This window comes from Carcharodon carcharias, chromosome 21 (assembly GCF_017639515.1).
Source record: "Carcharodon carcharias isolate sCarCar2 chromosome 21, sCarCar2.pri, whole genome shotgun sequence".
In the NCBI taxonomy this organism is placed as follows: domain Eukaryota; kingdom Metazoa; phylum Chordata; class Chondrichthyes; order Lamniformes; family Lamnidae; genus Carcharodon; species Carcharodon carcharias.
In genome coordinates this window covers 81,672,599-81,698,244 of record NC_054487.1, presented here as the reverse complement: position 1 = coordinate 81,698,244, position 25,646 = coordinate 81,672,599, and the positions used below count along the sequence as shown (strand labels likewise).

Sequence of the window (25,646 nt, the reverse complement as noted above, 5' to 3'; positions counted from 1 at the left end):
TTTTGTGCCATGAACATCCACGGTTTGACTTACATCAAAGCTCAGAATCTTCCACTGTACTAGTATAATTTTTTTTATATCTCACCAATGACCTGAGCACATTTTTTTCACCTCTGGCCAATTTGCAGCTACTTCCATGCCATGATGATATGATAACCAGACATTGAATTTCAAATGGTTACATGCTACTTACAAAGGAGTTGCAGCTGATTCAGAGAAGATGTGATCCTAATATGCCAATCAGAACCCAAATTTCAGAGGCATTAAAAATTTAATTATAGAAAATGTTAATCTTCAAGGACTAAGAACATTCTGGAAGAGTTTGTTTTTAACACTCTGTTCCTTAAAGGGTTAATGCAAGAACTCTATCTTCCAAGAAATGCATCCATTTACAAGAAAAGGTAATTAAGCAGTTTTAAAGAAGCTGGGAACCTCTTGACCCTGGTGGACTGTGTACAAAAGGGGTCACGTGGTAGCTTATGGCTCTGAATGCCTGGAACTATTTCAAAAGTGGGTTTTTGTTGCCCTTTGAGAAGGAGGACAAACTGTTTGAGAAGGAAGATGGCAGCCTTTTTGCAGTCCAGAGTCGGTCCACAGCCAGAAGTGAATATAAGCTTCTTCTAAGTTGCTCCATGTGCTGGAATTGAGTACCTGCAGGTGATCCTTGAGTCTGCCTGAAAAGCAATGTAGCAGTCATTGATTGTTTCGCAGATCAGCACTGGGAGACCAACCACGTAACCCAGATGTTATTTCAAGGAACGCACGCCTGATCAAAGCAAAGAATTGACCCAGATTCGCCAGAAATGTTTTGGCAAAATGTTGTTGCATTTTTTGAATTCGGCATGCAAGGTTTCCAGTCTAATAAAAGTCCCTCTTATCTTCCGTGTTTTGTTGGAGTTTGCTTTCCATTGGAGTGTAATTGTTGCCTGAAGAGTTGAATGAAACAAGATTTAAATGCTGACCATATGACCACATTAACTCCCTCAGCAGCAGCAGTGTGTGTACCATCTACAAGATGCACTGCAGAAATACACACAGTAGCAGCAGTGTGTGTACCGTCTACAAGATGCACTGCAGAAATACACACAGTAGCAGCAGTGTGTGCACCATCTACAAGGTGCACTGCAGAAACACACACAGTAGCAGCAGTGTCTGCAACATCTACAAGGTGTACTGCAGAAGTACACACAGTAGTAGCAGCAGTATACCCACCATCTACAAGATGCACTGCAGAAATTCACCAAGGCTCCTTTGACAGCACCTTCCAAACCCACAACCACTACCACCTAGAAGGACAAGGGCAGCAGATAGATGGGAACACCAGCACCTGCAAGTTCCCCTCCACGTCACTCACCATTCTGACTTGGAAATATATCGCCGTTTCTTCACTGTCCCTGGGTCAAAATCCTAGAACTCCCTCCCTAACAGCACTGTGGGTGTACCTACACCACATGGACTGCAGCATTCAAGAAGGCAGCTAGGGATGGACAATAAATGCTGGCCCAGCCAGTGAAACCCACATCCCGTGAATGAATTAAAAAAAAAAATTCTGATCTAAACCTAATGCAACTCCAAATGCAATATTTAATGCCCCAAATCGATGCTTTGCATTAATGTTTTAATGAAATTTCTTTCTCATGTAGATCCCATGCCACCTAGCAACCTGACCATAATAACTTGGAGTGCTAATAGTGTTACCATTTACTGGGACAAGCCAGCTTTGGGAAGCTTCGACTGGTTCCAACTAGATGTCCATTTGCTTGGGCAGAAGGGAGAAGTCATCAATCCATTACTTCAGTCTTACAGTTTGATACAAAGTAGGACGTCATTTCTTATTGATGGGTTGCCATCTTGCCAGAAGGTGAATATTTCTCTCGTGACTATGTGTGAAGCAGCTGAGGTGAAGAAAAGTGCGGAGATCTTTGTGGTGGCCAATACAGGTATGCTGATCAGTGGTGTTCCTTGAAAATGTGAGTCGAGTCAAAAGCTATAGGTCTCGACCTCTGTCTCTCCTCTTTTGCCTCATTTTAGCCTGAGTATGTCCACCTGTACCAACACAACTAACAACCACACATTTGCAACACTTGACTAATGGGAAGAGTGTTCCTGGTTCCACCACAACAAATGGAACCAATCAGCGTTGCACCCTAGGCATGCCTTCTAGCTGCTAACTGTGACTTGTAACTTTTTGACGGAAGGTCCTGGAACACCTGATGCTCTGACCACCTTCCCCTTCCTGTCCATAAGTTTACATCACACAATTCGACATTTAAGAGATGTCAACTTAAGAACATTTCCCAAAATTCATGAATCATCCCAATAATACATTCAAATTATGACTGTTCATCTACAGTACAATTTGATAATTCAAGCCTTACTGATTACACAAATGTTGCCAACAAGGTGAACTGTAACAAAGTTAATGGGTAAAGATTAATGTAACATGCTTGCGACTTCATTTGAACAAATAACTTTGGGGATTATTTTTTATATAATGTGGGCCACTATATATAATTTGCCTAATTCCTGTCATTTTATTCAGAACGCCTCTCAATAATTCAGCTGCTTTTTTTTTTATATAATGCAAATTATTGAGGGGCGTTCTGAATAAAATGACAGGAATTAGGCAAATTATATATAGTGGCCAACATAATAATTGTCATTAATTCAGCTGTTTTTTTTATATAATGTTGGCCACTATATATAATTTGCCTAATTCCTGTCATTTTATTCAGAACTCCTCTCAATAATTCTCATTAATTCAGCTGTTTTGATTTTATGTCCATTATGTGTAAATGAGATTGAACTAACCAACACTGAGGTGCGATTCAAAACAAACAATGGGATGTTTTGAGGCAAAGTTTCACTTGTCTCACTTGGAATAATTTCCTCGTGGAATAAACAGCTTCCTGGTGCATTAAATACTGATTGTGGAGCATTCACAGGATAATCGCACCAATTCCTCTTTAGGCAAGGCAAAGAGATGAATTGAGGAAAAGCATTTATAATTTTAAAAAAGCATATAGATTGGCTTTGAAGCAGAACATGGATAGACTGAACAATCTTTATTATATTTTTGTGCTCTAGAAACCTGTAGCTCAGTGGGTATCACTTACAAAATTCTGAGTTCAAACCCCACTCGGAGATTTGAGCACAAAAATCTTGGTGGACACACCTGCAGCACTGAGGGAGTGCTGTACTGTTGAAGATGCTGATTTTTGGATGAGGCATTTACCCAAGGCCCCATTTGGCCTTTCAGGTGAATATAAAAGATTCCACAAAACTATTTGCGGATGAGGAGGGCCGTTCGGCCTTGGGTCCTGACTAATATTTATTCCTCAAACAACAGCAGTTAAAGGGATTATCTATTATCACATTGCTCATCATTGGATCTTGCTGTGCACAATTTCCCTGCACTGTTTCCCTATGTTACAGTAAGGACTACACTTTGAAGATGCTTCATTGACTGTAAATCACTTTTGGGGAAAAGGGGAGATTGTGAAAGGCATTGCATAATTACAAGTTTTGCTCTCCTTTTCAACACAAGTGCTTGGTGCTGAGTTTTAATCCCACACAACTCCTGCATCAATACTTTTGTTTTTTCTTTTAATAATTCCATCACTCACTGCACGCAGCTCCAGTGAAGTTTGTCAAAGTTACTCAGACGGCTGGTTCCACTGATGGCTACACTGTGTCCTGGTCAGTGACGGGCGATCCAGCGAAAATCCTCTTCTACATCTACAAAAATGGAACCCTGCATCGTACCCAGAAACAGACAGAGTACGTTTCAACTGGCCTCAAACCTTGTACCCTGGAGACGTTAACACTGAAGGCGGTTTGTGGGACTGGTGCAGTGGCTGACATGAGAACAATCACCGTGGCAACAGGTGGGTGCTTTGTTTTTTATATTTGTTCAAGAACACACCAGTTCATCACTTCTGTGTTTTTTATGTTGAGACTCTTGTCATTAGCACCACAGTAAAGTAAACGTGCATTGCCATAGTGCCTTTTATGACCTCAGGATGTCCTACAGTCAGTGAAGTACCTTTTACAAAGTGTGGAACTCTCAAAAGTTTGTAGGAAAACTTGGGGTGCAGCCCAGGCTAATCTCATCCTTTGCTGCACTCTGACAGAAATGGTCTTGGTGGTGGCAGTTGTCAGCCCTAAATTTATGCACAACTTACTGAGGGCAGCAGTTTGTTTTGGGTTGATATGTGACTGGCTGGAATACGCAGCCATACTGAGTGCAGTGGACCTGAACATTGGAAACAGTGCGCAACAGGCCGGCAATCTAAAGACATCTTATTTACGCAACACCGCCTGAGACGATTTCTGTGTGAACCTGCAGCATAGACGAGTCCAGGACTCGTGCTTGTTTTCTTGGCCACAGAGACCATAGGTTGGATTTTGTGGGGGAACAGATTATCTAACTTCACAACCGCCACCCCCCCCACCCCCCCCCAACCCCAATACCGGCCAAAAGATAAGTCCATTGGCACTGCACCATCTAGAAATCCAGCTGTCCTGCAGCGATGATATGCTAAGAGCAGCCTTAATTATTTGAGTGAATTGTTTCCACTCTCATTTGGGAGGAAGTCTGACTCTAGAAAGCTGCCAGCCAATCTGATTGGCTGACAGCTCTGTCGTCCCAGCAACACCAGATGGCCACGGCTGGGCCTCCAGCCAGACCCCGAGGAAATGTCATGGATCTTGAACTTCAGGTAAGTCTGGGGATTTTGGATGAGCCTGCCTGGCACACCCCAGTGAGGGTAGTGGGGGGGGGGGGTTGCCGAGGGGATGGTTAAAGGTGGGGTATGATCTTGTCAAGATTGGGGTGTGCCTCTGGGCACAGAGGACCCCAAAATGAGGTATACTCCCTTCCTGCCCAACGGCAGCCCTTGCAATGGAAGCTTCCGGACTGCCCATCCTACCTCCGCCTTTTCCCCACTTTGGATAGAATAGGGCAGAGGCAGAATGAGTCCCTTTAAGTAGCAGTTAATTGGCTATCTGAGGGCCTCAATAGGCCCAAGGGTATGTGAGGGTGGATTCCTGGTCACTGGGGAATTGCATTGGACGCTCCATCCAATGGGTTCAACCTAGATAATGCTGGTGAATGTTAAATTCTTGGGATGGATACAGTTGTATGTTCAGCTAGGTACATTTGGAATTAGAATTGCACGAGCAATTATTAAACATGGATCCTTGATTCACTCTCTTCCTAACTGACTCCCTCTGCTGGTAAATGTGTGAATGGTAGTCTCAAGTGGACAAAAATGCACAATGCAATTTTCAATACACTATATAGTAAAGGAATAGTGTTACTTCTGTCAAGTAGAGAGAATTAATTCAGGATAAATGGGGTATTGGTCTTTTAGAACTTGACTATATTATGGGACTTTGATTGATTAATTGTTTCTCCCTTGCCAGCGCCAGAGGTAATCACTAACCTGTCCTACCAGCACACTGTTGACGGAGGCTTTTTCTCCTGGAATTCCCCACCAGTATTTCATGGGATTCATATCCGTATTGACAACAGAGTAATGGCTTTCACCAGGAAGAATTATTACCGAGCGTTGGGTTTGAACACCTGCACTCAATATCAATATGTGTTTGAAGCAGCCTGTGGACGCTGGAGGAGTAAAGCTGTCACCAGGGTTGAGTTCACAGGTATTCTAACACAATTGCAAAACTTCAAATCCCTGGTGTGGAAATCACTTTTTAACTGGTATTGGGGAGGAAAAAATGCATTCCTAGAATTATGGAATCAAAGAATAGTGCAGCACTGAATGAGGCCATTCAGCCCATCCATTCTGTACCAGCTCTCTCAAGGACAATCCAGTTAGTCCCTCTCCTCTCCTTATCCCTGAAATGTTCTTTCCAAGTATTTTATCCAATTTCCTTAAGGGAGGACTATTTAATCTGCTTCCACCATCCTCTTGAGCAGAGTATTTCAAAACATAACCACTTGTTGCATAAATACATTTCTCCACTTCGTCCTCTACCGTTCACCACCTTTAAATCTCCATCTTCTGGTGATCGATCCTTCAGCCAATGAAAACGAGCTTCTCTTTATTTACCCTGTCTAAACCCTTCATTATTTTAAATGCCTCCATCAAAACTCCTCCTCTGGCCTTCTCCTCCTCTTGAGAACAACCCCAACTTCTCCAGTCTATCCAAGTAACTGCAAATCCCTCATCCCTGGAACCAATAATATTACAGTCTTCATGACCTCAGGACATCCCAAGGTGCTTTACAACCAATGAATTATTTTTTTTGAAATGCTATCCCTGTTGTAAAGTAAGAAAAAGCAGCCAATCTGTACACAGCAAGATCCCACAGATGGCTCTTTCCCACCCACCTAACCCCAAAATCAGACCTTGACATGTATAGCTTTGCCACAAGAGGATGCCACAAGGACAGCACTAGTTTGGTCTGTGATGGTTCCTATAATTCAATAGCCTACTAGTATATTGGGGGAGGCGATGGCACAGTGGTATTGTCGCTGGACTAGACCCAGGGTAATCCTCTGGGGAAGCTGAGTTTGAATCCCACCACATCAGATAGTGGAATTTGAATTCAATAAAAATCTGGAATTAAAAGTCTAATGATCATGAAACCATTGCTGTGAAAACCCATCTGGTTCACTAATGTCCTTTAGGGAAGGGAATCTGCTATCCTTACCTAGTCAGGCCTAAATGTGACTCCTGACTCTTAAATGCCCTCTGAACTATGGGGCAACTAGGGATGGCCAGCAAATCCCACATCCCATGAACAAATTAAAGAAAAATTGAAAGAAAACAGCTTTTTTTCTGTGCAAGTATTTCTCAGACTAAGAAACACAGATTTAAAGTTTTGGGCAAGAGATACAAGGGGTAAGAAGGTAATGATCTGGAATTCGCTGCCCTTGAGGGGTGTGGAAGTGGACACTATGAATGATTTCAAGTGGAAACTGGATGGACACTTGAAAGAAATATACTTGCATGGCTACAGGGATAGAGCAGGGCAAATGGGACTGACTGGATTGCTCTACAGAGAGCCGGCATGGACTCAAATGGGCTTATTGACCTCTTTCTGTGCTATAATGATTCTGTTATCACCTGAGATAGGGTCAGGAGATGGAAAGAAACTAAAATTCTTGAGCAAACTAGCACAAATGTGCTGGGTTGGAGTGTCTGCATTTTAACAAATTAGTAAGTTTTGGCTCCTTTTTGAATTCTTTAGGCTGTCCTATAGAACGTCCACCCCATGATCATAAGCGCGTTATAGTGCTGCCAGAAAAATTACACGTACCCATTTACCTTCCATGGAAGTTTTCCGATTATATGAGTGATCCAACTTCAAGAGCGTATGTAAAACTGGCATCCATTGCCAAATCCAAGGTAGGATTTAAATGAGCACTAAACATGGCAAGACCTTGGAGAAGGAGCAACATAGATTTACTAGGATGAGTGAGGGGGCTTCAGTTATGTGGTGAGATGAGATTGAAGAAATTGGGTATGGGGTCCCCTTGGAGCAGAGAAGGGAGGATTCAATAGACCCTCAAAATTATATGAAGGGTTTTGATAGTCAATATGGAGAATCTGCATCCAGTGGCAGAAAGGTCAGAGGGCACAGATTTAAGGTGATTGACAAAAGAACCAGAAGGGTGAAGATGAAGGAAAAGCTTTTTTTTACCTTCTTAGCAAGTTGAAAGGGCGGTGGAAGCAGATTCAATAGTAACTTTCAAAAGGGAATTGGATAAATAATTGAAAAATAAAAACTTGCTGGGAGAGGAAGAGTGGGGTGTTGAGGGGAATGGGTCCATAATTTGAATAGTTCTTTTAAAGAGCTGGCACAGTTACAATGGTTTGTATGGCTTCCCTTTTTTATTGTGTCGTTCTATAACCAGTCTTGAAGAGAGTTATTTGTAACTGGAGAATGAATTAGAACTTGACCATTCCCTTCAATGTTTCAAGGAGCTTGGAAAGATTTTATTGAGAGATAGATAGATATATATACTTTATACAAATTTTAAATTTGGGGCGAGGGTGTAGAATGTGAATGGAGACATTGAAAGGTACGGGTTGCTGCTTTAAGTGTGAGGTATGCGTGAAGTACTCTGACCCATCCATCTCCTCCCATTGAAGGGTTCTCAAAACTCCCACATTTTTCATATCATCAACAAGGATATGACTTTTGGACTTTTAAACTGCTGAGTTAAGTGTAAAACTCTGCAGACAGGAGGCTGGGCCCATGAAGGCCTGGAACTGGACACGCCCGGGCTTGTTGAGTGCAGTGTGGGTTTTTTTTTTTTGCCTGAAACCAGACAACGAGAGGAAACAATACACATTCTTCCCTTTTAAAACAATCAACACGAAACTAAAGCCCATCAAAATCTTGCATAAATAATCGCTACTAACTTCTAAGGCAGGAAGGCACAATCAATGCAATTATGCGAACCCATGAATACTCCACACATACAATGGCTTTCAGTTCAAACCTAGTTAGGGGGGCAGGAAGACAATGATAAACATCATGTGAGTCCATTAAAAACAACGAGACAACAATCACCGGAGGAAGCCCACCAAAATCAAACAAAGAACTAACCTTGATTTGGATTCTAATAAGAAATTCGAAAGACAGTATAACTGGCCAGTCAGTTACGAAGGAGGGAGAGCGAAACCAGCTAGCCGGAGGGTGGCCAGTTTTGAAACAGTTGAAACAGAGTTTAAGCAAGGAGATCTGGAGGGTTCGCAGGCTCGCAAGCAACATCACGGCGAGGGGCACAGGGTGGCAGGCTCAACTGAAGACAACAAGGCCACAGCCAGAGCCCGCAACTGCAGCCCTCCACGAAGATCGACCACCCACAACCATGTCCTCCACTCAACTGAAGAACCTTCGCAGATTCCACAGACCAGGACCACGTGGAGACGGCTGGCCCCAGAGGGCATAAAGAGCGTACCCCAAAGCTGCAACCGGCTTACTTGGCTGGTTTCGAACTGTCAAGGAACCCTGGGTTGGTGAGCATGATCCCTGACCTCTCCTAGTTCAATTTAGTTAGGTTTTGGGGGTGGGACAAAGGTAAGGGGATTAGTAGCGTGATTTTCCCTCGTTATGCCATGTGATCCCCATTATTAACTAAGTGTACTTTGTAAGTCTGTATAATCTCAGTGTAATCCTAATGTTATAAGTTCATTTGTGACTTCAATAAACTCAGTTTCTTTTCTTGCAACAAAACCAGTTTTCTGCTGCACTTTGTCACAACCCCCAAATAAGTCCAAGGTCTAGAACCCAGGGAGTGGGAGCGATTCGAACAGCTCAGGCATCAGAGGTGAAACTGACACACACCACTGCCCCCTACACCATGTACAATTTGAATTTGTAATGCACGCGTTTGTGTGTTAACCTTGCAGATTCTACAGTTCCTGCATTCTGGACAATTCTCTGATGCGGAAGTAGAGATGTTGTATCTGGTGAAAAGCAACAACATGGTTGAGATGAATGTAGCAGTAGCTGCCCAACTCAGTAATAAAACTTTCTCAAGTCTCATAAGCCTTCAGACTGACTTGAATGATTCTAACGTGTCGACCATGGGCAGTGCACTCTTCTGGAATGGTGAGGAGACAATTCCTTCTCTCTCGTTTTTAAAATCCTCTAACTCTTTAACCAAGCTTTTAATCAGCCGTCCAAATAACAGTATCTCCTCCTTTTGGCTTGGTGTCTGATTTTACATTTTAGAATATTTTCCTACATTAAAGATGTCAATTCAAATTTATCGTAAATACGTTTGGCTGCATTCTTGATCTGTGATGGATTGTCCCACCCCTGTTTGGATTCCTTTGTCACATTCACATTATATTCACTAACTGGATCTTAACTTTTAAAACCACAGTATCAATGTGTTGCAGATGAGGATGAATGTGCAAATGCTACTATTAATGACTGCCCAGTGGAATCAGACTGCATCAATACTTTTGATTCATTCACGTGCATCTGTCACCAAGGATACTTTGAAACCACTGATCCAGGGAGAGCTTGTAGAGGTATGGTTCCCTCATTTTGTCGATGTGAAATTGAAACCCTAAAGTAGATGACTTACCATTTTAGTTTGAATGCTATCGAATTCGCTAAAATCTCAAATCAGAAGTTACATTCGTGCCGGGCAATGACTATCTCCAACAAGAGAGAATCTAACCTTTGATGTTCAATAGCATTACCATCACTGAATCCCCCCAGTACCAACATCCTGGGGGTTACCATTGACCAGAAACTGAACTAGCCATGTAAATACTGTGGCTACAAGAACAGGTCAGAGGCTAGGAATCCTGTGGCAAATAACTCACTCCCTGACTCCACAAAGTCTGTCCACCATCCACAAGGCACAAGTCAGGAGTGTATTGGAAGACTCTCCACTTGCCTGGATGAGTGCAGCTCCAACAACATTCAAAGCTTGACACCATCAGGACAAAGCAGTCCATTTGGCATCCCATCCACCACCTTCAACATTCACTCTCTCCACCAGCAACGCACAGTGGCAGTGTGTGTACCATCTGCATTGCAGCAACTCACCAAGGCTCATTTGACAGCACCTTCTAAACCCATGACCACAACCACCTAGAAGGACAAGGGCAGCAGATAGATGGGAACACCACCACCTGGAAGTTCCCCTCCAAGCCACTCACCATCCTGACTTGGAAATATATCGCCGTTCCTTTACTGTCACTGGGTCAAAATCCCTCCCTAACAGCACTGTGGGTGTACCTACACCACATGGCCTGCAGCGGTTCAAAAAGGCGGCTCATCACCACCTACTTGAGGGCAATTAGGGATGGGCAATAAATGCTGGCCTAACCAATGACGCCCACATCCCATGAATGAATAAAAATAATAGAAAGTCATGTACAGCTTTGGATAACCTGCCATTAATAATTGATGCATTAGAGAAGAGATGGTGATTTTATTTTGCTCTTTGGGGGTGGGGTGGTGGAAGGGCCTGGTGGTTAAGTTGAGATATTGTCAACTTTTTACCCCCATCTTGTTTTCTTCAAGATGTCAACATGTTCTGGTGTATGATTTTTGTGTGGAAAGTCTCTGGATATCTTACCCGAATGGTCACTCCTCATATGTAAAACCAGAGAATGAGATAAAAACAGAAAATGCTGGAAATATTCAGCAGGTCAGGCAATGTCAGGTCTGACCTTCCATCAAATCTGAGGAAAGTTAGAAATGCAAGTGGGAGGGGGTGGAAGAACAGAAAGGTGGAGGCAGAGAGACTAAATGATGCAAAGGCCAAAGGGAGTGCTAATGGGACATGATGTGTCTAGAGGACTTGTGAATGGCAGAATAATGACCACGTCAAAGTAAAGGAATAAAGAAAGAAACCAGAAAAAACCCACAAAATACCACACAACAAAATTGGGTATGGACCAGATGGGCTGAATGGCCACCTTTGCTGTTGATTCCAGTAAAATGTAACCCAGTGGAGTAACCAAAGCTACTGGACATTCTCAATGGTGCTGCAGCTGGATATAAAAATTGTAGGAAGGACAGTTTTCTTAGTCCATATGTGCAGTTTTGTAATGGGTGATGAGGGTGTGGCTGTGCATGCTTTCTGTTCCAGGGATTGGAATGTATTTTTTTTTTGCCTCTGTAGATCACAGAGTGTTTGCCAGTTGTGAAACAGATTTAATGAAAATTAGCGTGTCAAAAGAATTTCTGGCACATCAGGTGAAGTCACGACTGAATCTTGTCTTGAACGATGGCAGCTGTGCAGTCAGAGAAGGGCCAAAATACTACATGTTCACAATCACTGAACGGCAGGCTTACTGTGGAGGGCAGCTCCTGGTAAGAAAGAAAGATCTTTACACCCTGTTCAAAAACTTCCAAGGACATTTCGAGAGATACGTGATATGATTATCAAGACTGATTTGATCAAGACTAATTGAATTTTGTAATAGCTTGAGCTGGACATGGTTTTTATTTGTTTATGGGATTTATTGCCCATCCTTAATTGCCCTTGTTCAGAGGGTATTTAAGAATGCTGGTGGGGGACATGTAGACAGATTCCCTTCCCTTAGGGGCATTAGTTTTTGTGACAATCAGCAATGGTTTTGTGGGCATCATCAGACTTTTAATGAATTTAAATTTCACCATGTGCTGTGGTGGGATTCGAACCCTGGTACCCAGAGCAATACCCAGGTCTCTGGAACACCAGTCCAGTGACGATACCACTCTGCCACTGCCTGCCCCTGTGCAAAAAAAATCTGATTTTTTTTTACTTCAATAAAAGCTCTAGTAGAATTAAACTGGTAAAGTTTGGGTAAATATAAGTAAAATTAACAGAATTACCTGGAAAAACTCAGCAGGTCTGGCAGCATCGGCGGAGAAGAAAAGAGTTGACGTTTCGAGTCCTCATGACCCTTCGACAGAACTTGAGTTCGAGTCCAGGAAAGAGCTGAAATATAAGCTGGTTTAAGGTGTGTGTGTGGGGGGGCGGAGAGATAGAGAGACAGAGAGGTGGAGGGGGTTGGTGTGGTTGTAGCGACAAACAAGCAGTGATAGAAGCAGATCATCAAAAGATGTCAACAACAATAGTACAATAGAACACATAGGTGTTAAAGATAAAGTTGGTGATATTATCTAAACGAATGTGCTAATTAAGAATGGATGGTAGGGCACTCAAGGTATAGCTCTAGTGGGTTTTTTTTAATTTTATATAATGGAAATAGGTGGGAAAAGGAAAATCTTTATAATTTATTGGGAAAAAAAAAGAAGGGGGAAACAGAAAGGGGGTGGGGATGGGGGAGGGGACTCACGACCTAAAGTTGTTGAATTCAATATTCAGTCCGGAAGGCTGTAAAGTCCCTAGTCGGAAGATGAGGTGTTGTTCCTCCAGTTTGCGTTGGGCTTCACTGGAACAATGCAGCAAGCCAAGGACAGACATGTGGGCAAGAGAGCAGGGTGGAGTGTTAAAATGGCAAGCGACAGGGAGGTTTGGGTCATTCTTGCGGACAGACCGCAGGTGTTCTGCAAAGCGGTCGCCCAGTTTACGTTTGGTCTCTCCAATGTAGAGGAGACCACATTGGGAGCAACGAATGCAGTAGACTAAGTTGGGGGAAATGCAAGTGAAATGCTGCTTCACTTGAAAGGAGTGTTTGGGTCCTTGGACGGTGAGGAGAGAGGAAGTGAAGGGGCAGGTGTTGCATCTTTTGCGTGGGCAAGGGGTTGTGCCATAGGAGGGGGTTGAGGAGTAGGGGGTGATGGAGGAGTGGACTAGGGTGTCCCGGAGGGAGCGATCCCTACGGAATGCCGATAAGGGGGGTGAAGGGAAGATGTGTTTGGTAGTGGCATCATGCTGGAGTTGGCGGAAATGGCGGAGGATGATCCTTTGAATGCGGAGGCTGGTGGGGTGATAAGTGAAGACAAGGGGGACCCTATCATGTTTCTGGGAGGGAGGAGAAGGAGTGAGGGCGGATGCGCGGGAGATGGGCCGGACACGGTTGAGGGCCCTGTCAACGACCGTGGGTGGAAAACCTCAGTTAAGGAAGAAGGAGGACATGTCAGAGGAACTGTTTTTGAATGTAGCATCATCGGAACAGATGCGACGGAGGCGAAGGAACTGAGAGAATGGGATGGAGTCCTTACAGGAAGTGGGGTGTGAGGAGCTGTAGTCGAGATAGCTGTGGGTGTCGGTGGGTTTGTAATGGATATTGGTGGACAGTCTATCACCAGAGATTGAGACAGAGAGGTCAAGGAAGGGAAGGGAAGTGTCAGAGATGGACCACGTGAAAATGATGGAGGGGTGGAGATTGGAAGCAAAATTAATAAATTTTTCCAAGTCCTGACGAGAGCATGAAGCAGCACCGAAATAATCATCGATGTACCGGAGAAAGAGTTGTGGAAGGGGGCCGGAGTAGGACTGCAACAGCCTTCCGGACTGAATATTGAATTCAACAACAGGGACTTTACAGCCTTCCGGACTGAATATTGAATTCAACAACAGGGACTTTACAGCCTTCCGGACTGAATATTGAATTCAACAACTAGGGACTTTACAGCCTTCCGGACTGAATATTGAATTCAACAACATCGGTGCTGCTTCATGCTCTCGTCAGGACTTGGAAAAATTTATTAATTTTGCTTCCAATCTCCACCCCTCCATCATTTTCACGTGGTCCATCTCTGACACTTCCCTTCCCTTCCTTGACCTCTCTGTCTCAATCTCTGGTGATAGACTGTCCACCAATATCCATTACAAACCCACCGACACCCACAGCTATCTCGACTACAGCTCCTCACACCCCACTTCCTGTAAGGACTCCATCCCATTCTCTCAGTTCCTTCGCCTCCGTCGCATCTGTTCCGATGATGCTACATTCAAAAACAGTTCCTCTGACATGTCCTCCTTCTTCCTTAACCGAGGTTTTCCACCCACGGTCGTTGACAGGGCCCTCAACCGTGTCCGGCCCATCTCCCGCGCATCCGCCCTCACTCCTTCTCCTCCCTCCCAGAAACATGATAGGGTCCCCCTTGTCCTCACTTATCACCCCACCAGCCTCCGCATTCAAAGGATCATCCTCCGCCATTTCCGCCAACTCCAGCATGATGCCACTACCAAACACATCTTCCCTTCACCCCCCTTATCGGCATTCCGTAGGGATCGCTCCCTCCGGGACACCCTGGTCCACTCCTCCATCACCCCCTACTCCTCAACCCCCTCCTATGGCACAACCCCTTGCCCACGCAAAAGATGCAACACCTGCCCCTTCACTTCCTCTCTCCTCACCGTCCAAGGACCCAAACACTCCTTTCAAGTGAAGCAGCATTTCACTTGCATTTCCCCCAACTTAGTCTACTGCATTCGTTGCTCCCAATGTGGTCTCCTCTACATTGGAGAGACCAAACGTAAACTGGGCGACCGCTTTGCAGAACACCTGCGGTCTGTCCGCAAGAATGACCCAAACCTCCCTGTCGCTTGCCATTTTAACACTCCACCCTGCTCTCTTGCCCACATGTCTGTCCTTGGCTTGCTGCATTGTTCCAGTGAAGCCCAACGCAAACTGGAGGAACAACACCTCATCTTCCGACTAGGGACTTTACAGCCTTCCGGACTGAATATTGAATTCAACAACTTTAGGTCGTGAGTCCCCTCCCCCATCCCCACCCCCTTTCTGTTTCCCCCTTCTTTTTTTTTTCCCAATAAATTATAAAGATTTTCCTTTTCCCACCTATTTCCATTATATAAAATAAAAAAAAAACCCACTAAAGCTATACCTTGAGTGCCCTACCATCCATTCTTAATTAGCACATTCGTTTAGATAATATCACCAACTTTATCTTTAACACCTATGTGTTCTATTGTACTATTGTTGTTGACATCTTTTGATGATCTGCTTCTATCACTGCTTGTTTGTCGCTACAACCACACCAACCCCCTCCACCTCTCTGTCTCTCTATCTCTCCGCCCCCCACACACACACCTTAAACCAGCTTATATTTCAGCTCTTTCCTGGACTCGAACTCAAGTTCTGTCGAAGGGTCATGAGGACTCGAAACGTCAACTCTTTTCTTCTCCGCCGATGCTGCCAGACCTGCTGAGTTTTTCCAGGTAATTCTGTTTTTGTTTTGGATTTCCAGCATCCGCAGTTTTTTTGTTTTTATATAAGTAAAATTAAAACTGGTAACAATGAAGTCTCAACTTTATTTAAAACACCAACAGATTAAAATACTATTTTGTCACTTTCTCTAGATAAATGAGACACACAAAATATTTAAGCACGTCATCACTAATGAGTTCCGTTCTGATTCTTCCATAATCAGAGAAGAGCCACTAATATTTGAAGTGAACTGTGCCTATTTACGTAGCTCCTTAGTGAAAATGTCCCTGGAAGTGCCCCCACTCATCAGGTAAATGTAATCTTTACTCTTTAAACTTGTAAGTCTGGTAAATGTAATGATAATCACCTATTGGTCGCCAAGAGTGCAGAGAGAAGAGAGAATGATGAGGTGAATGAAAACTATAAAGATAATTTTGTTTCTGTATTGTTTTATGTGGAGCAGACCACTCAACGTGGTCTGGCAATCGATAAGCTTTTTTACCAAGGGAAGAGACTTTGGGAACTTTTATAACATGTATGTTTTAGCGATCATACAGAATGTAAAGTTAGTTTTAAATAGATTGGGGTTGCATTGCCTGCATGAGTTAGCTCTTCAGCTACTTTTGTCTGGACTGATTTGGAGAACAGGAAGTCCAAATTCGAATCATAGAATGATATAATACAGAAGAGGCCATTTGGCCCATTGTGCCAGTGCTGACTGTTTCAGTGTTGGCCATAGATCAGTTGGTAGCACTCTCACCTGCTGAGTCAGAAGGTTGGGGGTTCAAGGCCCACTCCACTCCAGAGACTTGAGTGCCAAAAATCAAGGCTGAAACCCCAGTGCCAACAGAGGTCCTGAACTGTCGGAGGGGTCATCTTTCAGATGAGAGGTTAAAATAATGTTTAATCTCCGGTGGCTGTAAAAGATTCCACGTTGACTATTTTGAAGAAGAGTAGCGGGGGGGTTCTCCCCAGTGCCCTGGCCTATATTTTTCCCACAATTAACATCACAAAAAACAGATTATTTGGCTATCACACTGTGGTTTGTGGGAGCCTGGTGTGTGCAAATTGCCAGCTGCATTTCTTACATTACAACAGTAAGTGTACTTCATTGGCAATGAGACATCCTTAAGTCATGAAAAGTGCCTTTTGTAGGTGCAAGCCCCTGCTTTTCTTTCCACATGAGCTGCCACCCACCCTACTTCAGCTAGCTCTCAACACGTTCCTTTCTCCCTTGTATTTATCCAGCTTCCCCTTAAATACATCTATACTATTCACCCCAACTGCTCCCTGTGGACAGTGAGTTCCATATGCTAAACATTTTCTCTTGAATTCCCGATTGGATTTATTAGTGGCTGCCAAATATTTATGGCCCCCAAGTTATTGTTTGTGGTCTGTCTTAGAGAGAAATTACAAGTCCATAACCCTTCGCTACTGATGTTTTATTCTTCTTCTTTTCTGAAGGATGTTTAAGCCCGTAGTGCAGTACAATAAGGAGAACCTCCATCTCACTATGTCTCTCTACAAGAATGGTACTTTCACACCCGAGGCAGCTTATGGAGCAAGTCCAGCTATGTGGCTTAATGATGACCTCTATTTGGAGGTCAAAGCACCCGGGAGCTTTGAGGCTGCGTTTGTTCTGCAAGTAACTTCCTGCTGGGCTACAACAACCCCTGATCCTCAAGGGAAGCAAAAGTTCCACTTCCTTCAAGATGGGTGAGGAAAATGTTCTCCGACTTTACTTGAAATTTAAAAAGGTCGGAGTTAAAACTGCTAGCCCCCAGATATTTCAAAGGTGTCCGATTTGCTCCCAGTTCCTTCGAAATTGTGAAAGGTTTTGACAGAGTAAAGGAGGAGGAGGAGCTGCTTCCACTGGTGGGAAGGTTAGATCCCAAAGAATACAGATTTTAGATAATTGAAAAAATAACCAGAGGTGAGATGAATAGATTCGTTCTTAATGCAGCAAATTGCAATGATCTGGACTACATGCCTGTGGAAGCAGATTCAATAGATTCAGTAGTGAATTTAAAAGGGATTTGGGTAAATACTGGAAGGAGAGAGAATTAAGGGGGGGTGGCGGGGAGAGTGGATAATTGGATAGCCCTTTCAAGGAGCTGGCACAGGGCATGATGGGCTGAATGTCCTTCTTCATTCTTGCGGGAGATATTTTATTGGAACATGTTGTAGGGGTGTCCAATTCTGTACAGTCGCAGTTCTCCAAAATGTACCAGTTTGATTAGAACAGAAGTAACATTTTTACCTCTATATTCTGTTTCTTGACTGGATCCTCCCCAGGTCAAAGCTCGTGAGAAACCAGTTGGCGTGACAACCATTGCAATGACGCAGTGACCAGGCCGCCATGTTTTTCTTCATGGCCATGATGTGAAGGCACATCTGGTCACATCACAACCTCTGTTTTCAGGGAACTTTTTTTGAATCTGATTTTTGGTAATTCATTCTGATCTCCATATTGCAAGGACAATATTGGAGCACTGGAGAAGGCCCCAAAAAAGAAAACTGGTTTGTACAAGGATGATATCAGAACTGAAGTTGTAGCTGTCAGGACTGAACAGGCTGGCACTCTTTTCTCTAGAAAAGAGAAGGGCATGACCTAATTGTGGTGTCAGCTGTGACTCGGATGGTAACACACTCTCTCCTCTAGGTCAGAATGTTGTGGGCTCCAGTCCCGCTCCAGAAACCAGAGTATAAAATCTAGGCTGAAACTCCGCTGCACTGAGGGAGTGCTTCAGTGTCTGAGCTGTTGTCTTTTGGATAGGATAGATTCCATGGCACGATTTCAAGAGGAGCGGGGGAGTTCTCCCCAGTATCCTGAGTGATATTTTTCCCTCAACATACATCGTTAAAACACATGATCTGGTCATTGTCAAATTTGTTTGTGGGATCTTGCTTTGCACAAATTTCTGTTGTGTTCCCTACATTACAACAGTGACTACACTTCAAAAGTATTTCACTGACTGTGAAGTGCTTTGGAATGTCTTTGATACAGGCTTTCAAAGGTTTGCTAGGATAAAGGTAATGTGAGGGGGGTGAGGCAAGTCCAAAACAAAGGGCCATCTATTTAAGATAGTGTAGTAATCTGAAATGTAATATAACTTTAAGACAAGCATTGTAATGTGAGGTCACATGACTTCAATATCCAATAGCCGAGTAGCACAGGCTATCTCTGTGCGAGAGTCTAGATTTATTCACTGAAGAGGGAAGACAGAGTTCTCTGTTGTGAGCACACAAGTGTAGTTGTTGAGTTTAGTTTGTAAATAAACAGCATGTGTTTGTTCTAACAACGATCTCCCGATGTTCTCTGCCTCTGTACCGACTCTGTCACCCTAAACAAAGTGTGCAAACCGGATCCTTTAGCCCCAACAAACCAAGGGCACTGGACCCAACAGATAGTCACTCATAAATCTACTAAGTAATTCAGGAGAAATTTCTTTACCCAGACAGTGGCGAGAATGTGGAGCCCACTATCACAGGGAGTGGCTAAGGTGGACAGATACACATATAAGGCAGACAGGAATAGAAGGATACATTGATGGGGTGAGAGGAGGCTTGTGTGGAGCATAAACACCCTGGAGAAGATGGGCTGAATGGCCTGATTCTGTGCAATGTGATCAGTTTTTTTTTCTTTTTGCTCCATAAACTGATAACTTGACCTCCACTCCTTTTCCTGAGTGCCAGGAATGAGGTGACGCTGATTCTCTTACTGCACACTGTAATCACACTGGGTCCAAATCCTGGAACTCCCTCCCTAACAGCACTGTGTGGGTGTACTGTGTGGGACTGCAGCGGTTCAAGAAGGCAGCTCACTGCCACCACCTCAAGGACAACTAGGGCTGGGCAATAAACGCTGGTCCAGCCAGAGACATTCACATCTCTTAATAGGGAATTGAAAAAAAAAATAATTCTGGGAAAGAGTTTTAAAAAAAAAAAAATCTTTTTTCCCAACAGCTGTCCTCATGATGAAACTTTCCGATGGCATTCTGTAAACGGTGCTTCCAGCAGTAGTCGATTTTCCATAAAAATGTTTAATTTTGTCGAACGGGCAAACCATCGTATCTATCTCCATTGTCAGACCAAGATCTGCCATATTGGGACTGCTGATTGCTTAGCGGTAAGTTAACTATTTAAATATACCCCTATGGTAACCAGCTTGGGAACATACATAGGAATGCAGGACTTAGGAGGAGGTATAGGCCATTCGAGCCTGCTCTGCCATTCAATATGATCATGGCTGATCCGGTTGTGATCTCAGCTCCACTTTCATATCTGCCCCTCACCCCTCCCCCATAATACTTGGCTCCCTTGTCTATCAAAAATCTGTCCAACTCCGCCTTGAATAAAGTCAATGATGCAACCTTCACTGCTCTCTGGGGAAGAGAACACATACTAACAACCCTCTGAGAAAAAAATTCTCATTTCAGTCTTAAAAGGGAGACCTCCTTTTCTTAAACTCTGTCCCCTAGTTCTAGCCTCCCCCACAAGAGGAAACATCCTCCCAGTATCTACTCTATCAAGTCCCCTCAGGTTCTTATATGTTTCAATAAGATCACCCCTCATTCTTTTAAACTCCAATGGGTTTAGGCCCAACCTGTTCAACCTTTCTTCATAAGATAAGCCCCTCATCCCAGGAATGAGTCGAGTGAACCTTCTCTGAACTGCTTCTAAAACAATTATATCCTTTTCCAAATAAGGAGACCGAAACTGTACACAGTATCCCAGATGTGACCTCACCAAGACCCTGTACAGCTGCGGTAAAATTGTAGAGTATTTAAAATCATAAAGGGTTTCGAAAGAATAAATGAAGAGAAATTGTTTCCAGTGGCTGAAGGATCAGTAACCAGAGGGCACAGCTAAGGTGGTTAGCCAAAGAACCAGAGGTGACATGTGTAGAAAACCTTTTGACACAGTGGTTTGGATTTGGCATGCACTGCCTGATTGAGTGGCACAGATTCAATAGCAGCCTTCTCAAATGAATTGGATAAATATTTGGAAGAGACACGATTGCAGGAATATTCCGAAAAAGCTCTGGGGGAAGTAAGACTAACAGGGTTGCTCTTCAAAAGAGCCAGCACGGACTTGACGGGCTGAATGGTCTCTGTGCTGTACTTTTCCATCTGTTGTTAACTCTTCTGATCTGGGAAGCTTTTTTGTTTGTTGTGCATCAGTAGTTGGAATATTCTCTTCCTCTCCCAAGGAATGTGCGGACGCCCAGATTCCCAAAAGGCTGGAATGGGATGTATTAGCAACAGCCTCCAAGCCTGTGAATGGGATTGTCTCTATAGGACCTATAGAGCTGTGGAGCGTGATTGAAGGTGTGCTGATCGATTTGGGACATGCAACAACAAACTGTAAGTACCAAGGAACAAATCCTGATTTGGATCCATCGGTAAAGCTCCAGTTGTGCAAAACAAGTTTGATTGCAAGAAGTTCCCGAAACTGGATGTGGTATTAGGCTCTGTCATAGAAAGGGTTAATGTGAGACTGGGTACAGTACCACCCAACAGTGTGATTGTAAAGGAACAAATGAGCCTAGTCTAAGAGGACAGTCTTGTGCTGGACAGAGATGTGTTTAGAGGCAAGCATGGAGACTGCTCCTTGTACTATATGTAGGTGTGGACTCCCATGTCATAGGAAGGAGATTGACACAATGGTGAGGGTACATCACATAACTCACTGTGTTGCCTGATATGAGAAAGCACAAATGCAAAGTGGAAAAGTTGTTTTTTTTTCTGATGTAATGTAGGAGATTTAAGGGGTGATTTGATATTAAGTAATGAAGAGAGATGATAGAATTATCAAACCTTATGGCACAGAAGGAACTGACCATTTGGTCTATTTTGCCTGTGTAGAGCAGTGTTCCTATGGTCGCACACCCTGAATATTTGTCAGTAACTATCATCGAATACCTATCCAACCTCCCTTCCATCCATTTATTTATGGAATCCGCTTCCACCACCTTTTCCGGGTAGAAAGTTCTGGATTCTGACGACACTATTTCAGCTCTGACAACATGGTTAGAAACAGTTTATTTCCAGTAGTGAAGCTGTGAGGGAACGTGACTACAAGGTTTAAATGCAGGAGATTTTGAACAGTGAAACCAGAGAAACTTGTTTTATAGACGGTTACGAGGTTGAGTACAATTTACAGTTTGTGATTGAAGCAAGGACTGTGACAGGATAGGTTCAGCAGCTGCTACAACAACAACTTGCATAGCGCCTTGAATGTAATAATATCACAAAGTGTGCTAGGGGAGCATTATGAAGCAAAATTGGACAGAGACACAAGGTGGCCAAAAACATGGTCAGAGGTAGGTTTTAAGGAGTGTCTTAAAGGAATGAGCATAAAGGCAGATCTATAAATTAAGAGTGTGTGTATTATGGTGGGAGGCTAAAAAAAATTAAATTTATATAAAATTTAATGGCCTTCATGATCTCAAAGTCCCAACACTTTACAGCCTTAATTAGCTTTTTGAAGCGTAGTCAGCCGCTGTTGTAATGTAGGAAATGCAGCAGCCAATTTACACACAGCAAGCTCCCACAAACAGCAATGCGATAATGACCAGATATTTTTTCACCATTTAGGGGATAAGTACCGGCCAGGAATCCATGGAGATCTCCTCCTCCTCTGAAATGGTGCAATCGAATCTACCACGTGAGGGGGCAAATGGGTCTTTGTTTAACATCTCATCCGAAAAGCTCTGAGTGTGATACCCCTCAGTACTACACTGGAGTGTCAGTGTGGATCTTTGTGCTAAATCTACAATTGACACTTAAACCTAAAACCTTGTGATCTAAGCTGTGACTCAGTGTAGCTCTCTCCTATGTTCTTAACAGCCAGGGAGGGAATGAAATGTAAAATGGCAGATAATTATCGGGGGAGATGAGCCAAAAAGCAGTTTTCTATCTATGAACTAATCTTGTGGATATTTTGTGTGTGACTGGAGCCAATATGTGCTTTTCTTTTGTTCTACAGGGGAAGACCTGAAAGTACTGCTCTGGGCAGCTGGTGGGATAATAGGAACAACACTGATGGTGGTGGTTGTGGTTGTTGTAAAGAAAAAGATTATGATTTACAACACACTGTCTCAGCACTCGAACAACAGGCAACTTAACCTTTAAAAAAGAAGCTAGGAGAACTTCACAGATTCAGATATGCACCGAGAGCCATGTGTATTATAATAAAGGAGAATTCATTATGCTTTCCATACTGTTGTATATTTTCTAATTACTTTTCTATGAACCTGGAGTTTATTACCACTGAAGGTAGAGTATTTCTGGTGGAGAGATAGTAGAAATAAGTACCAAATTCTTTCACCTCAAGAACCAGTTCGAGATCTTTCATTTAAGCATGTCAGCGGTGGCTCAGTTGGTGGCACACTTGTCTCTAAGGCGTAAGGTTCTGGGTTTAAGTCCCACTGCATTTTACAGGGGGGGTGGATGGCTTGCTTGTCATCCCTTCCCACCCCCACCCCGGCTAGAAGCCGACTCGCTCTGTGTAAGCCTGCCCCACAGCCATAACGTGCTGCAGGAGGGCTAAATTGGCAGACGTGGGACACGCCACCCCTGACAACTGGGGAGGAAATCCTACCTTTTGGAGCTGCTGGCCAATCCGATTGGAGAGATTTGGAGAGCAGGTGGGACTAAGGGTGGGTACTGTCGGTGGGGGGGGGTGGGTGTGGGGGGTGGTGGTGGGGCGGTGGGTTGGTGGCGGGCGGGGGGTGTTGGTGTGGGGTGGGGGGGGGGTTGGTGTGGGGTGGTGGGGGGTGTGGGGTGGGGGGGGGGGTTGGTGTGGGGTGGTGGTGGGTGTGGGGTGGGGGGGGGGTTGGTGTGGGGTGGTGGGGGGTGGCGGGCGGGGGGTGGGGGGGGTTGGTGTGGGGTGGTGGGCGGGGGGGGGGGTGCCCCCTGAAGTTAATACCCCCCTTCATCCCCTTTTTGTTTTAAAACCAGTCTGCCGTCCCACTCACTAAGTTTATTATAGCATAAGCAGCGTATTATCTGGGTCAAGGAAAAACCAGTTCAAAATTTTTAAATCCCAGTAAAAAAATCAATAATACAGGTACCGGTAACACTGGAGTTCCATTTTAAAGTATACAAGACCTGTTCAGACAAGTTTTACTGATACCCTTCGCTTCCAAGTTGTTCAGGATTTGTCCTCCTTTTGTTAATAAGCTCAATTTACCCTCAAATTAATTTTTTTAAAATGTGGGGTGGGTGGTGGGGCAGCTGATTTCGGCGCCCACCCATCTTCCCTGTGTATGGGGGTGAGCTCCAGGGTGGGTGGGAAGGTGGAGGGCTGCAGGGCACCTGCCCTATCTTATGTGCCCTCCAGCCGAAAAAGCACCTGGCGGGAGGACATGTAAAATCCAGCCCCAGGGCTTGAGCACAAAAATCGAGGCTGATACTCCAGGAAGTGTCAGAGGTACTGTCTTTCCGATAAGTTAAACCTCTGTCCCCTTGGGTGGATACGAAAGATCTCATGACTAGCACCATGATCAACTATTCACTCTTTTTGGTGTGAAATGAATTCATTTTAGGTTAATGTTGATGATTAGGAGTATTTACCAAGACCAATATTGAACCTGTTAGAATCACAGCTTTGCTGACCTATTTTTTTTTATAATGGAATGGAAAAAAAGTGCATTTACTTGATGTAGGGTATCAGTTACAGTTTGGAGGGTCTTTTAGAAGTCTTTGTTGTCATATGTACATTTACTGTAATCTCAATTGACTCTTACAGTAAAGGGTATAAGCCAGAAACTCTCTTCATGCTTGATGCTGTATACAGCTGTGCCCAACGCTTGAGTGCAGGTGTGGGTCATGTGCTCACTTGCATCACTGTGGGTGGTACTGTACACTTTAACTGCATTAACCCTATATATGCCACCCAGTTACTAGCGTAGTAAGTTTGCAGACGACACTAAGGTTGGAGGAGTTGCAGATAGTGAAGAGGATTGTCATAGGATACAGCGGGATATAGATCGGTTGGAGACTTAGGCGGAGAAATGGCAGCTGGAGTTTAATCCGGACAAATGCGAGGTAATGCATTTTGGAAGGACTAATACAGGCAGGAATTATACAGTAAATGGCAGAACCCTTAAGTGCATTGACGGGCAGAGAGATCTGGGTGTTAGGTCCACAGGTCACTGAAAGTGGCAACGCAGGTGGATAAGGTAATCAGGAAGGCATAAGGCATGCTTGCCTTCATTGGCAGGAGTATTGAGTATAAAAGCTGGGAAGTTATGCTGCAGCTGTATAGAACCTTGGTTAGGCCACACTTGGAATATTGCGTGCAATTCTGGTCGCCACATTACCAGAAGGATATGGAGGCATTGGAGAAGGTGCAGGGGAGGTTTACCAGGATGCTGCCTGGTCTGGAGGTTATTAGCTATGAGGAGAGGTTGGAAAAACTCAGATTGTTCTCACTAGAGCGACGGAGATTGAGGAGCGACTTGATAGAAGTTTACAAAATTGAGTGGCATGAACAGAGTAGATAGTCAGAAGCTTTTTCTCAGGGTGGAAGAATCAATTACTAGGGGACATAGATTTAAGGTGAGGAGATGTGTGGGGCAAGTTTTTTTACGCAGAGTGTAGTGAGTGTCTGGAATTCGTTGCCAGAGGAGGTGGTGGAAGCAGGTACGATAGTGGTGTTTAAGAGGCAGCTTGACAAATACATGAATAGGATGGGAATAGAGGGATACGGACCCCGGAAGTGCAAAATGTTTTAGTTGACGGGCAATATGATCAGCACAAGCTTGGAGGGCCGAAGGGCCTGTTCCTGTGCTGTACTTTTCTTTGTTCTCTGTTGTTCTTTGTCAGCTACTTAAACTTTTGGCTACACTTCCAAAAAGTACTTCTCGCTTTAAAGAAAATTGAGAGATTTTGGGAGAGGTGCTCAAAATTATGAGGGGTCTAGACAAAGGAGAGAGAGAGAATCTTACCATTTGGTGTGTAACTCACGGACCAGAAGCAATGGTGACATTAGAGGGGAACCTTGTTTCTTTGTAACTTGCCAGGTGGAGGCAGCTTCAATCGTGGGGATTTCAGAGGGAAATTG

The 25,646-nt window shown here is 44.0% G+C and overlaps 1 protein-coding gene across 3 annotated transcripts; it reads left to right on the top strand.

The window, feature by feature from the left end:
• Nucleotides 1-1,805: 1,805 nt before the first annotated feature.
• zpd (zona pellucida glycoprotein d) lies at nucleotides 1,806-22,795 on the top strand. 3 transcript variants are annotated; one of them, XM_041215784.1, is made up of 10 exons: nucleotides 1,806-1,940; nucleotides 3,636-3,887; nucleotides 5,428-5,667; nucleotides 9,393-9,594; nucleotides 9,888-10,022; nucleotides 15,728-15,885; nucleotides 17,040-17,291; nucleotides 19,542-19,704; nucleotides 20,788-20,941; nucleotides 22,566-22,795. In XM_041215784.1, the coding sequence occupies exons 4-10, from the start codon at nucleotides 9,550-9,552 to the stop codon at nucleotides 22,709-22,711; spliced, it is 1,053 nt and encodes a 350-aa protein (XP_041071718.1). In that variant the 5' UTR covers nucleotides 1,806-1,940; nucleotides 3,636-3,887; nucleotides 5,428-5,667; nucleotides 9,393-9,549; the 3' UTR covers nucleotides 22,712-22,795. The 3 variants fall into 3 exon arrangements, with proteins under 3 accessions (XP_041071718.1, XP_041071720.1, XP_041071719.1); XM_041215785.1 differs by lacking the exon at nucleotides 1,806-1,940 and adding an exon at nucleotides 3,155-3,259; XM_041215786.1 differs by lacking the exon at nucleotides 5,428-5,667.
• The last annotated feature ends 2,851 nt before the right edge of the window (nucleotides 22,796-25,646 follow it).

Bases quoted from the DNA above. Each gene is read 5' to 3' on its own strand.
- zpd (XM_041215786.1), top strand. From the start codon at position 9,550: ATGATTCTAACGTGTCGACCATGGGCAGTGCACTCTTCTGGAATG. The intron at 15,886-17,039 runs GTAAATGTAATC...TCTTTTCTGAAG, and splicing joins GAAGTGCCCCCACTCATCAG to GATGTTTAAGCCCGTAGTGC. The intron at 20,942-22,565 runs GTAAGTACCAAG...TTTGTTCTACAG, and splicing joins GGGACATGCAACAACAAACT to GGGAAGACCTGAAAGTACTG.